Here is a 15,046-nt window from a genome sequence, read left to right as displayed (position 1 = left end):
GGTGGATTTTGAACCCACCAAAATCTCATCTGGAACCAACACGGAGGCTTCTTTTCCTGGGGATGATATTGGATACGGAGGAACAGAAGGTATTCCTTCCGTTGGAAAAAGCATTGGTGATCCAGTCAATGGTGCTGTATGTTCTAAGACAATCCCGGACATCGGTGCATCTGTGCATTCGCCTTCTGGGGAAGATGGTAGCCGCATACGAGGCGCTGCAGTATGGAAGGTTTCACGCAAGGCCCTTCCAGCTGGATCTGCTGGACAAATGGTCCGGATCGCATCTTCACATGCACCAGAGGATACGTCTGTCGCCAAAAGCCAGGATTTCTCTTCTGTGGTGGCTACAGACTTCTCACCTGACCGAGGGCCGAAGGTTCGGGATTCAAAATTGGATTCTGCTAACCACAGACGCAAGCCTCAGAGGTTGGGGAGCAGTCACACATGGGGAACAGTTCCAAGGAAAATCAGGAAGCCATTCTTCCAATCAACATTCTGGAACTAAGGGCCATATACAACGCCCTTCTACAGGCATCATATCTTCTTCAAGATCAAGCCATTCAAGTTCAGTCGGACAATGTGACGGCAGTAACGTACATAAACAGACAAGGTGGAACGCAGGGCAGAAATGTCAAAGGTAACAAGTATTCTCCTCTGAGCAGAAAGACACGCTGTGGTGTTGGCCGTGATCTTCATTCCGGGAGTAGACAACTGGGAAGCAGACTTCCTCAGCTGGCGTGACCTCCACCCAGGAGAGTGGGCCTTCACCCGGAGGTGTTCGGGTGCTTGACATGTCGGTGGGGAATGCCACAAATCGACATGATGGCCTCTCGACTCAACAAGAAGCTCAAGCAGTATTGTTCCAGGTTGAGGGTCCTGCAAGCAGTGGCGGTGGACGCTCTGGTGACTCCATGGGTCTACCAAATGGTGTACGTGTTTCCACCACTCCCATTGATCCCAAAGATTCTCAAAAGCAATTCAAGAGAAAAGGTTCAAGCAATTCTCATTGCTCCGGACTGGCCAAGAAGGGCCTGGTATGCGGATCTACTGGAGATGCTCCTAGAGGACCCGTGGCCCCTCTTCGAGGACCTTCTCAAACAGGGGCCTTTCGTCTATCATGACTTACCACGGCTGCGTTTGACGGCATGGAGGTTGAGCGTCTAGCCCGGAAAGGGATCCCGGATAGGGTTATTGCAACCCTGATCCATGCCAAAAAAGGGGTAACTTCTTAACATTACCACCGTATTTGGAAAAAATACGTCTCTTGGTGTGAGAACAGGAAATTTCCTGCGGTGGTATTTTTCAACTGGGACGTTTTCTCCTTTTTCTGCACTCAGGAGTGGATGTGGGCCTACGTTTGGGCTCTATAAAAGTCCAGATCTCGGCCTTATCCATTTTCTTCCATAAACAATTGGCTTCTCTCCCTGAGGTTCAGACATTTTTTGAAGGGGGTTCTGCGCATACAACTGCCCTTTGTGCCTCCTACGGCACCTTGGGATCTCAACGTGGTGTTACAGTTCCTGCAATCGGAATGGTTTGAGCCTTTACAGGACGTTGACGTCAAGTTTCTTACGTGGGAGGCCGTCATGCTGTTTTCCTTGGCTTCTGAGAGGCGTGTCTATTTGATTTTTCATGAAGATAAGGCTGAACTCGGAATTCATCAGCAATTTCTTCCAAAGGTGGTGTCTACGTTTCATATCAACCAGCCTATCGTGGTTACCGACACCTCTGCTACTTCAAAGTCCTTGGATGTGTGAGGGCTTTGAAGATCTATGTGAAGCGGAAATCTTGTCACAGAAAATCTGACTCGCTGTTTGTTCTCTATGATCCCAATAAAATTGGGTGTCCTGCATCAAAGCAGACAATTGCATGCTGGATTAGGCTTACTATCCAGCATGCTTATTCCACGGCAGGTTTGCTGTGTCCAAAATCTGTACAGGCCCACTCTACTAGATCGATGGGTTCTTCCTGGGTGGCTGCCCGGGGTGTCTCGGCTTTACAGCTCTGCCGAGCAGCTAGTTGGTCAGGTTCGAACACGTTTGCTAAGTTCTACAAGTTCGATACTTTGACCAAACTGAAGGTCCTCAGAGGCCAATCAGTTCTGCAGGAATCTCCGCACTCTCCCACCCGGTTTGTGAGTTTTGGTACATCCCCATGGCACTAATGTGGACCCCCAACATCCTCCAGGACGTAAGAGAAAATAGGATTTTAATTACCTACCGGTAAATCCTTTTCTCGTAGTCTGTAGAGGATACTGGGCGTGTCCGCCCAGTGCTTTTTTTCTTCCTGCACTGTTACTTGGTTAAGTATTGTTGTTTGGTTCAGCTGTTGCTGTTCCAAGTTTGGTTAGCTTGGCTTTCCTCTTGTTTGTGTGTGCTGGTTCGGAATCTCACCATTGTCCTTTTATAGCCTTCTCTCAAAGTATGTCCGTCTCCTCGGGCACAGTTTCCTACACGGACTCTGGTAGGAGGGGCATGGGGGGGGCACACTATCAATTTCTTAAAGTACCCATGGCTCCTAGTGGACCCGTCTATACCCATGGTACTAATGTGGACCCCACTACAGACTATGAGAAAAGGATTTACCGGAAAGGTAATTTAAAATCCAATTTTATTTTTATTTTATTTTTACTTTTTAATACTTTACGATCCATGTGGTAACCTGTGCCGAGCGCAGCGGTAGCGGAGCAAGGCACCTTGCCCGAAGTTCGCTAGCCATGCGAGAGGACACTGTCCACTAATTGGGGTTCCTGGGCACTTTACGAAGAAAACGACACCAAAAAAGTAAAAACTCATGTCGACCTAGTGACCCTGTCGACCTAATGCATGTCAACCAATAGTGGTCGACCTAAGTTGTGTCGACCCAACGACCCATACCCGTTACAATAACAGTGTATTATGCTTTGAGGGGGGTTTGCTAATGTCTAAATAGTTCTTTATTTCACCTAATCTATATATTGTTATAACTGGGCAGAAGATTGTATACAGACACTATATGAATAAAATTTATAAATAATTTGCATGTTCTAATAGCCAGATATTCAGTAAGAATGAGATGGACCTTTTTTGAAGAGAGTAATACCCCTTTCAGACTACCTGAGGGTAGGTCACACACAGTAGCCTGACACGGGAGCTCCCAGCGTGCGACCCGCCTCTGGCTCCTCGCTGCGTCACCAATATGCCGGGTTGCAGTCATATGCAACCTGGCATATTGGTGACTCGGCGGGGGCGGCGCTTGGAAATCACATAATCTCCCAGCGACGCCCGTACACAGAGTGAATGGAAACGGGTCACATTGACCCGGCTCCTGTTCCAACAGCACAATGAGTCGGGTTGAAGACATGTTCAACCCTGCTCATGACCAGGGTTAAAATACGCGGTCATTCACCCGGTATTTCAACCCATGCCACTTTCAGACCGCACATGAACACGGGTTGTGCACGTTCATGTGCCAATAACCAGTGTTTAGTGGTGGCGGTTTGAAAGGGGTATAAATGTGGGAATTAAGAAATCTAGAAACTCCTCACCTAAGGTGCCAGCGTAAACGGCCTCTAGCTTTCATGCTTTGCAGTATAACAGTCTTTTCTTGATGTTCTAGGCTGACATGCAGAATTGGGAAGAACAAAGTCAGGGCTCTATATACACTGTGGAGTACGCATGCAGGTATTATATGATTCATTTGCTATGTGTTATACTGCAAATTATTTCATGTTTGGGTAATTTTTGTTCAAAAACAGCATACGAATGCAGTTTTCTATCTTGCAAAGTTCATCTATAACTGCCGTATATATCAGGGGTCCCCCAAGCACTGAACTGCAATAAACTCTGTAATCTAACATAGAGCACAATATAGGTTATTAGATTGTTACAATTATACTGATCACCAGTGCTTAGTATTGTAGTGTGTATTTGCAAAAAACTTGTGTGGAACAACAAGTCTCAGCATGATAGTGTTACACTCCATAGTGGTGTCAGTGAGGGGATCGTACCTGCTGATCACACAGGCTTCTCTGTCATGCCTCGGCTGGATATCCTGTAATCACTCCTCTTCAGGACTGCCTTGCTTTCATGGCACAGAGATGGGAATCCCAACACAGTCACTACTCGTTTGGACAGTAACGTGGTATTTTATTTAACAGGAGTAAAGTACCACTCATTATTTCAGAGAAAATGGTCAAAGTTACAATAAACATGATATCTCAAGTACAGTGAATGGCTACTCACTTACATACAGTTACACTCACGGATATATCGCATAACCTTATAACTGGTATAATCTCTCATATTGCATCCGAAAGCCTCACATTGGCATTAATGAAAAATCAGCATAAATGAGATTCCGAAAGAGTGTCTCTTTATTTATATGTGTCCTTTGTCTCCAGTCCTTAAATCCCGCTAATTTGCAGGGATAGTAATGCCACACACACATGACTCAACCGCCCTGCTATGCATTAATAAGTCATAGTGTCCCATATTATTACAAGTGACCACTAAGTGGCAGTAAGGGGCACTAGTAAGATGAAATAGTTCAATTGCTGAAATGTGGGAGATGACTGACATTGATCCTAGGCATATAAGCACTATAGAATAGCTCAGTGTCACGGTTGGCTCTTCACTCGGTGATCAGACTATTTACTTCATACTACCTCACATAAGTCAGTTAGCTGACAAGGTATAATGAGCTGGCAGTTTAAACCTTAACAATGGTGCTGTGGCTGCTCACTCGAGCTGGTTTTCTCCCTGGCTAGCTGCTGTGGTTCTCCTGCTGTGATCAGCACTATCCGGCTGCCTCTCTCTGGCTCATGCTGTAGCTGTCTCTGTTCCCCACAGGGGTCTGTTGCAGCCTCTTCACTGGGGCTAGACAAATCTGGAGGGCCCACTCTGTGGCCGCCTGTCGGTCACTGAACACAGTGGGTTACCCAGCTGCTCTCTCACTCTGTGGCTGTCTGAATAGACTGTAAAGGGCCCTACACACTGGGCTATTTGAACGATTTTTCAGTAACTATTTCTTCAGAGCTGGCCCTAACCAATATGATGCCCTAGGCAAAATTTTGGCTGGTGCCCCCTAGCACCACCGCTGGTTCCGCCTCTGACCTTGCACCTCTTTCCCAGCACCATCACATCTCACCTATAGCAGTCCTTTATTTCCCGCCTCAACAAGAAGCTGGAGAGGTACTGTTCCAGGTCGAGAGACCATCAGGCGTTGGACGCACTGGTAGCACTGTGGGTGTTCCAGTCAGTGTATGTGTTCCCTCCACTTCCTCTGATCCCAAGGGTTCTTCAGCTGGTAAGAAAGAACATAGGTTCTGGCAATCCTCATTGCTCCGGACTGGCCGCGAAGGGCTTGGTATGCGGATCTGCTGGATCTTCTTCTGGAAGATCCAAGACCCTTACCTTTTCGGGAGGATCTGCTGCTGCAGGGGCCGTTCGCCTATCAAGACTTACCACGTTTCTCACGTGGAAGGCGGTCACTTTGTTGGCCTTGGCTTCTGCTCGATGCGTGTCGGAATTGCGGGCTTTATCTTGTAAAAGCACTTATCTGATCTTTCATGAAGACAGGGCTTAGGACTCGTCCGCAGTTCCTGCCTTAGGTTGTATTGGCTTTTCATATCAACCAGCCTATTGTGGTGCCAGTGGCTACTGACTCCTCAATTGCTTCAAAGGCCTTGGATGTTGTGAGGGCTTTGAAGATCTATGTGCAGAGGACAGATAGTCATAGAAAAACTGACTGTTTGTCCTCTATGATCCCAAGAAAATTAGGTGTCCTGCTTTGAAGCAGTCGATTTCACGCTGGATCAGGTTCACTATTCATCATGCCTATTCTACGGCAAGATTGCCATGTCTGAAATCAGTTAAGGCTCACTCTACTCATAAAGTGGGTTCTTCCTGGGTGACTGCCCGGGGTGTCTCGGCACTACAGTTTTGCCGAGCTTCTACTTGGTCTGGTTCGAACACGTTTGACACTTTGGCCTCTGATGACCTCAAGTTTGGTCAAGCGGTCTTGCAGGAGCCTCCGCGCTCTCCCTCCCGTTCTGGGAGCTTTGGTACATCCCCATGGTACTAATATGTACCCCAGCATCCTCTAGGACGTAAGAGAAAATAGTATTTTAATTACCTGAAACGGTAAATCCTTTTCTCGTTGTCCGTAGAGGATGCCGGGCGCCCGCCCAGCGCTTCGTTTACCTACTTTGGTTTTATAGTTCAGTTCTACTTGGTTCCTAGGTAAGTTCTGCCTTGTTTACTGTTCAGTACTGTTTCAGCTGTTGCTGAGTTTTTCCGGCTTGTTAGCTGGGTTTGTCTGTTGTGTGAGCTGGTATGAATCTCGCTGCTATCTGTGTTTCCTTCTCTCGAAGTATGTTGTCTCTTCGGGCACAGTTTTCTAGACCGAGTCTGGTAGGAGGGGCATAGAGGGAGGAGCCAGCCCACACTATTAAACTCTTAAAGTGCCAATGGCTCTTGGTGGAACGTCTATACCCTATGGTACTAATATGGACCCCAGCATCCTCTACGGACTACGAGAAAAGGATTTACCGTTTCAGGTAATTTAAAATCCTATTTTCTTCAAATAGATGATGACATTGAGCCTACTACTGCATCTAAGAAACCTGATAAGTTCATACGTCAGAAGATTGCTAAGGTAGTCTTACCACATTCTGACCACTTAATTGACATATGTCAGGAATCCTGGTCGTCGCCAGGAAAGAAATTTTCCCTGTCTAAAAAGATGCTAGCTCGTTATCCTATCCCTGTGGAGTTGAGTAATTAGTGGGAAACGCCACCGCTGGAGAACTCCCATGTTGCCCGTCTTGTGGTGTCATCTGCTCTGCTTGTCACCACCGTCACCTCACTGAAGGAACTGATGGATAAGCGTGTGGAGGGTTGCCTGAAGTCTATTTACTCCCTCATTGGTGCTGTACATAGACCCACTATGGCAGCCTCCTGGGCTGTGAAAGTTATTGAAGCATGGGTTCAGGCAATTGAGAATGAGCTGCCTCAGGATTTTTCTGACACTGCCAGACAATATCGGTCTTATATTACCACAGCCTCCCACTATATTCAGGAGGCGGCCTCTGATGCAGGTGTAATGGCGGCCAAGGCATCTACTACGTCCATCCTGGCTCATCGAATTATGTGTTTGAGGTCCTGGAAGGTGGACCTGGACTCCAAAAAGACCTTGGAGGTGCTCCCTTTTAAGGGAGACCTCCTATTTGGGGAGAATCTGAACAAGATTGTAACGGACTTGGCTACTGCCAAGACTGCGTGTCTCCCAAATAACAATCCTTCTGTTCCGAAGGCTAAGAGTACCATCTTTCGTTCTTTTCGACCTCTAGGAAAAGCAATGGGTCAGGCGTATCTGCGACAGGCTCGTGCTTCCAAAACCACTAAGCCTAAATCTAAACAATCCTGGGCGGCCCGTCAGCCTGCTTTCAAACAAGACAAGCCTGCTGTATGACGTGTCGGGGACCCCAGGGTGGGAGGCCGTCTTCTGCAGTTCGCCCAGGCCTGGTTAATGACTACTTCGGACGCCTGGGTGCGAGAAGCGGTCTCTCATGGGTACACCATCTCTTTCAAGAGACGTCCCCCTTGCCAGTTTTGCACAATGGTTATCCCTGCGGATCCATTAAAAGCGCAAGCTCTGCACTTGGTTGTACAATCCCTCCTGGATACAGGAGTGGTAGTGACAGTACCTCTGTCTCAGAGAGGCAGGGGATACTATTCGACCCTGTTTCTAGTTCTGAAGCCAAATGGGTCCTTCCGGCCTATACTCAGCCTCAAATCCTTGAACAAGTTTGTGAGAGTAACCAACTTCCATATGGAAACTCTGCGCTCTATAGTGCTGGCCATGGAACCCGAAGACTATATGGTATCCCTGGACATACAGGATGCTTACCTACACATACCTATTGCCATGTCACATCAGCAATATCTGCGGTTTGCTATTGGCGACCTACATTATCAATTCCAGGCACTGCCTTTTGGATTGGCTACAGCACCTGGGATCTTCACCAAGGTCATGGCCGTGATGACTGCTCTTCTCTGCTGTCGGGGAATCAGGATCCTGCCGTATCTGGACGAATTGCTGATTCTGGCCAACTCCCAAGAGGTTCTCCTCAGTCATCTGGAATGGACTGTCCAATTCCTACAAGCCCACGGTTGGCTCATCAACTGGAAAAAGTCCTCGCTGGTCCCGGCTCGGAGCATTGTGCAACTGGGGGCACTACTGGACACACATGTAACGATTGTTTTTGTCTCCAGAGAAAGTCCTGAAACTTCAGGACAGGATCAATTATTTCCTCTCTCGTCAGAGTGTCGATACACTCAGCGATGCAAGTACTAGGCCTCATGGTGTCGGCTTTCGACATGGTAGAGTACGCTCAATTTCATTCCTGCCCTCTGCAGAGGTTAATCCTTTCCAAGTGGGATGGCCTGCCTCATCGGATCAGGTCTCAAATGATCTTGACTCCGGAGGTTCGTCTGTCACTGAGCTGGTGGCTACAGGACCAACAGTTGAGCAGGGGCCGTCCCTTCTGGATCTCCAACTGGGTCCTCCTGACAACGGATGCCAGTCTGCGGCGTTGGGGCACAGTGTTGGAGCAACACTCTCCAGGGTCGGTGGACCAGGGAGAAATCTCTCCTCCTGATAAACATTCTGGAATTGCGGGCAGTGTTCAATGCGTTGACACTGGCCCTGCCTCTAGTATAGAACAGGCTGGTTCAAGTACAGTCAGACAACGCCACCACGGTGGCGTACATGAATCATCAAGGTGGCACTCGAAGCTGGAAGTATCAAAGATCCTCCGTTGGGCGGAAAGGCATCTAGCAGCAATATCGGCAGTGTTCATTCCCGGAGTCCTCAACTGGGAAGTGGATTTCCTCAGTCGCCAGGACGTTCACGCTGGAGAGTGGAGCATTCATCCGGAAGTTTTTCAACTCCTAGTGAACAAGTGGGGCCTACCAGATTGTAGACCTGACTGCGTCTCGACACAATCACAAGGTACCGGTCTTCGGATCAAGGACAAGGGATCCTCAAACAGCGTTCATGGACGCAATGGCAAATCTATGGAACTTTCGGCTGCCATACGTGTTCCCTCCAGTGTCACTCCTACCCAGGGTACTGTGGAACTTCAAGCAAGAAAGAGGAATACTACTTCTAGTCGCTCCAGTGTGGCCCAGACGGCATTGGTTTTCAGACCTGCAGGGTCTCTCGATAGAGCATCCTCTTCTACTTCCTCAAAGCCCAGACCTCCTCGTTCAGGGCCCTTGTGTCTACCCGAACCTGGCCAGACTGGCTTTGACGGCGTGGCGCTTTTCTGCAAGAGGGCCTGGACTTAGGCCTTCTTCTGGCCTCCCTCAAGGTTCATCTATCTGCCTTGTCGGTATGGGTTCAGAGGAAAATTACGTCTATTCCCGACACTCACTCACACTTTCACTCGGGGTGTTTTTAAGGATTCAGCCTCCCTATGTCCCTCCTATGGCCTCATGGGATCTGACTGTTTTAAATGCCCTGCAAGAGTCTCCATTCGAACCAGTTAAGTCTGTGGCTCTTAAATGTCTTACACTTAAGGTCGTGTGTTTATTAGCTATTGCCTCTGCTAGGAGAGTGTCTGCTTTGTCCTGTCGTCCACCCTTTCTGATTTTTCACCGTGACCGGGCAGTTCTTAGAACTCGCCCTGGTTATCTACCTAAGGTTGTATCATCTTTTCACCTTAACCAAGAGATTGTGGTTCCGGCCTTTATCTCTTCTGGTTTGTCCTCCCAAAGAGCGGTCTTTGGATGTTGTACGGGCTCTCCGTATTTGCATAGAGAGGACTGCCTCCCTCACGAGGGCAGATACTTTTTTTTTTTTTTTTTTTTTTGTACTTTTTTGTTTTCACAAACGTGGCTGGGCTGCGAATAAGCAGACCTTGGCCAGATGGATTAGAATGGGGATTGCACAGCCTATGCGCAGGCTGGTCTCCCAGCTCCTGCTATCAAAGCCCATTCTACTCGGTCTCTTGGACCTTCTTGGGCGGCCCGCCGTGGCGCGTCCGCTGAACGATTGTGCAAGGCGGCTACGTGGTCTTCAGTGAACACGTTCATTAGGTTCTATGCCTTTGATAATTCCGCCTCCCAGGATGCTTCCTTTGGACGCTGGGTTCTTGTACTCGCTACAATGCATCCCCTCCCATGAGGAACTGCTTTAGGACATCCCTGATGTATTCCCTGTGGAATCCCAGTGTACCCCGCTGCAGAAAAGGAGATTTATGGTAGACTTACCATAGTTAAATTTTTCTGCGAGGTACACTGGATTCCACAGGGCGCCCAGCCTGAAGCACTTGGCTTCTTTGGGATTGTATGGCATTAGCCGTTGGTCCCTTCTCCTGTCGTGAGAATATGGTTCTATGTGACTAACATCTACCGTCTCTTTTACCTGCTACTGCATTGGACTGGTTAACGAAACTGAGCTCCAGTGCCTGGAGGCGGGGTTATAGAGGAGGCGGTGCAATGCATCCTGGGAACAGTCAAAGCTTTAGCCTGTTGGTGCCTTGGATCAAGATCCAACTCTACACCCCTATGTATTCCCAGTGGAATCCAGTGTACCTCGCAGAAAAAGATTTAACTATGGTAAGTTTACCATAAATCTCCTTTTTGCTCTGTTAGATTAGAGTTTATTACAATTATTCTGATTTGCAGTGTTTAGTATTAGAGTGTGCTTCTGGATTTTATTTTTTTTATTCTGTGTTTCTACCCATGTAAAAACCCCACATGACTGACTGACTAACCAGTTCCCCTATTGGACATCCATAATCTAGCAATGCATACTTTAGTGAGCACAAATAAATATACAGTAGGTGGTGATAATTGTACTGGAACAACCAGCCTTACTTATACAGTCAAGATCTGCACTCAAAAAGTTATGGACTTTAAGGCACAGTCACATGAGATGGAAAACGTAGCTGTGCCAGCTCCACATTTTGGACAAATAGAAATCCACCTTCTGACAAACTATAGTATATGAATAAATGTTTAAATCTGCTGGAATTTTAATGAGTATGGGCTTACAAGGGGCTTCATAGCATCTCGTGCCAATCCTCTCCCAAAAGGGGGTCAATATTTGCCTCCCATTGCAACCTGATGTGTTTAATGTCACCGCTACAATAATTTTTTATCGTGCTTATAAAAAATAAATTAGTTTACTAAAATCCCTACAATTTTAAATGTGTTTTTTTGTTTTGTTTTTCTAATTAGCGAGTGTTGCCCCTTGTTCAGATTGCACACCCCTTCCGTGTCTCAATTAATGATCGGTAAAAAACATTTACCTTGGTGTTTTTAAGACTTTTAGATTTGTGTTGAGTTTAAAACACTGCCCTTTATAGAACTTTCCTAATTTAGAAGCTCAACGTTTATCCAAAGACCTTTCCCTTCAGCTACTGACAACTTTCTGCCTGTTATGCTCCCAGATAAGCGTACTGGGATAAGCACTCTCCCCTCCCAACATTTTAGGCACAAAGTTACAGACCTCCACTAGACCCAAGTCCTCTACCATCTGGGAAAAGGCTTGCCCTGAGAGCAAGCAATATACTTTTCTCTCCATCTGTCTGTATCTGCATAATTGAATGGCACTATGCAGCGCCGTCTTTTCCTTCATGCACACAGCTATTCCTCAGTGCATTTTCCTGCTGTATTCTCTTCTCCCATCCCAGACCACTATAGTCACTCATGCACTCCTTTCCCTATACTGCGTGTGAAGCAATGAAACTCCAACACCAACCGGCAGACATATGGCCAGTTAATGATAGAGCTTACTTCTCCCACAACCAAGTGCTGCACATATTCCATAACTGCTGTTGTATCCCAAACATCACTGTTGGTAACTTAGGTATGGGGACTTGTAGTGATGCACATAAGCTATACATTGCTCTTACATGTCAAGTAAGGTTATCTGATTGTTGCAAACTTGTGACATTTTAAGAAGTTCAACAGTTTAACATTTTATTGTGTTTTTGTTCCTGTATTTTCAAGACTCCCTTAAGGTGCATACACACCGTGCAATAATAACCTGCGATTTTGACTACATAGTCAAAATCGCAAAGAAAGTTTGTGCGCATCGCACCGTATACCCTGCTTGCAATACCGATGCGCGGCCCTGCAGCATCTCTATCGCAAGAAAAAATAGACTCTGCAGGCAAGTCAATCTTGACTATCTAGTACAAAGTAGGCCGTAGTCAAAATCGCACATAGCTAAAATCGCACCTTGTGTATAGACCATATCGCTGCTTCTGGGCTTTGGGGGAGTTCAAGGGAAATGGCATGGTAAAAATCGGGGATAGACAAGACTGTGTGTATGCACCTTTTACTGTTATGCTGGTATGTATTTGTTTGCATCTGCAAAGAATCCCCTGCTATGTTATAATGACCTCCATTCATTTAAAAAAAAAAAAATGCCTCCACTCACTGTCGTTTACATGTATATATTGTTTAATATGCTTACACTTTCTTATGTATTCTGTTACTCCAGTGCAGTTAAAAGTATGACCTTCAGCAGTGTACACTTCAAGAGCATTGATGGGCTCCTGAAACAAGCCATCAACCTGAAACATCAGCTAAACACTGTGCAGAGCCGCAGGTAGTGTGTCTAACCCGCAATCTTCCTGCATAGGCGCAAAGCCCTGAGCAAGAAAAGACGGTTAGAAGGAAATTCTTCTACTTCCTGATTTTAGTAATGTAATCATTATGTAACTGTATGCCATGGACTTATGCTGTAAGGGAAAACTTTATAAGAATATGTAATGGTGACGTACAGTATATCTGGAGCAGGATGTGTGGTTATAGGAAAAATCTTATGGAGATTGAATAATATAAGTAGTTTATAGAACGTAATGAAGAGTTTGCAGAAGCACCTATCTGCATTATGGAGAGGTGTAATCTCAATGCTATATCGGGAGTACATCAATCCTGTGCAGTCCTTGTACGCTGGACTTGCCGCACCTATCCACATCGCCAGAAGGGTCTGGATTGTGATATTCTAGTTCCGTTCCTATGTGAGAAATGTGTATTACACTGGTATAAAGTCATTCTCTCTGAAGTATAACATGAAAGAACCAGCTTTTTCAACTGCCTACTGTGCTAATTAGTAAGTGGAGTGGAATCTGCACACTCCCCAGCAAATAAGAGCTGTTGTATTTTTATTATGTTTACAAAATAACAAAAATTCTAACCCCACATTTATAACCAACAGATACTGCCTGATTGTAACATAGTGATAGCGAAGAACTGTGCATACACTGTAAGCTTTGTGAGAGCACTGAACTTGCCTTTTATGTGTGATCTGTACATCAGGCTTATGAAACTACTTGACTAAATTTGGTTGACATGGAATAGAGTAATATTTGTATAAACACAATCTGTAAAATGTATTGCTTCCCCCTTATTCCTTGTTTTCCGTCTACTCCCAAATATCAACAATATGCTGCCTACTTAATGTGTCACTTTTACAGAAAAGTACAGACCAGGCTCTGCTGCTGTTGTTGTGTGTTTTATTCAGTTATTTTATTGGGTTTTCTTCTCTATATAACGTATTTTTGATTTTTTTTTTGTATATAGGTGTATGTATGTATATGTGTGTATATGTATATAATATAGAAATATATATATATTTCTATATTATATACATATTCTATATATATTCTATTATATATATTCTATATATAATATAGAAAAAAGATTTCCCCAGGGAGCTTCTTTGGTATGTACAAGTTTGTTAAGTACTGATACAATATTAGAAATTAAAAAATTTTATTCTTTAAAACATACAGTTGGTAAAAACTGTTTACAATTTGCCCAAGATGACAGTAAATGATATTTGTACAGACAATGGTTAGCTGGTATTAATCCATTTCCGTCAAAACCACATAGGAGATATTCTTTCTTGTAGAAATTACAGAATCACTGTCTTAAACCAACGCGTTTCGTCCTACGGACTTCATCAGGGGTTTAATATAATCTAGATAATACAAAAATATGTACATAAACAACTTTTCTTTATATGTTACAAGGTGTTTATACCACTTTAAAAAGTACATTGAATACATACCAAAGGATTACAATATGAACATATATCTTTCGTGTTTTCAAAAGGCAATTTTAACAATATTAAAAAATGGTGTTGGACCAGATTTCACCGTATGGAATATCTGTAAAAATTCTAACATATGTCACAAGAACTGTATTAGAATAGACTGTAATCTATGAGGAGGAACAGGAAAAGGAGGACTGATTCAGAAAAAAAAGAACTGGTTCAGAATAAACAATGGTTCAGAAAAAAGACTGGCTCAGAAAAAAGACTGGCTCAGAAAAAAAAAAAAGAGAGGGAGAACGGCAGAAAATTCTCACAGGCTGATTTTCAACCTCACTACTTTGTGTTTGATGTATATAGAATAATCAGAAAATTGTATTTCCTGATAGCGTACTATATTTAGAATATTAGGGTATATCCTTTAAATATAATTTATTCTCATGTACTCACTACGTTCTGACAAAAATTGAATGCAGAACAAGACAAGGCGGTGTATTTACCCTAATCTTAATGTTTGTATGACCAATATATTCAAATAAATAATACTTCCATTGATATTCATTTCTATTAATTTTATATTTGTATAGAGGAATTATACATACCGATTGAAATTAGATATGGCCCATTTGGTAATTATCCACTAAGTAAGACCTGGTTCAGAAAATTAATTCTAAACCTATAATAAAGAGAAAATCTGTGGTACTAAAGGGTATAGCCGTTTAAATTGAGATCTGAGCCGATCATTTGCCTTTAGGGATTATACCAAAAAAGGCCATTCCTCTGTACCTGGATTTGTCCCTACTGGTATATGTAATAGCCACCAGGAATATTGATCTATTGGTAGTATATTATATACATATTTTGTTTAATCACAGGCACTGTCTCAAGTGATTAGCCTTATTCAAATTCGACCCGGGCGTAATCCAGCGATTAGCTGCTTCATGTGCCTGTTTTAACCATTTTGGTATGTATGATGTATTTAATAAGGATA

The 15,046-nt window shown here is 44.6% G+C and overlaps 1 protein-coding gene across 3 annotated transcripts in view; it reads left to right on the top strand.

The window, feature by feature from the left end:
• BORCS8 (BLOC-1 related complex subunit 8) overlaps positions 1–15,046 on the top strand; it is a 65,004-nt gene that overhangs the window by 48,305 nt on the left and 1,653 nt on the right. For 2 of the 3 annotated variants that reach the window (XM_063914560.1, XM_063914559.1), the window contains exons 3-4: positions 3,598–3,662; positions 12,499–12,606. In XM_063914560.1, the coding sequence (XP_063770630.1) occupies positions 3,598–3,662; positions 12,499–12,606 (173 nt within the window). Of the gene's footprint in view, positions 1–3,597; positions 3,663–12,498; positions 13,628–15,046 lie in introns of those variants that run through there. The other variant, XM_063914561.1, reaches the window with a different exon arrangement.

This window comes from Pseudophryne corroboree, chromosome 1 (assembly GCF_028390025.1).
Source record: "Pseudophryne corroboree isolate aPseCor3 chromosome 1, aPseCor3.hap2, whole genome shotgun sequence".
NCBI lineage: Eukaryota > Metazoa > Chordata > Amphibia > Anura > Myobatrachidae > Pseudophryne > Pseudophryne corroboree.
Note: the sequence above shows the minus strand (reverse complement) of the source record. Positions and strands in the feature narration are given on the sequence as shown.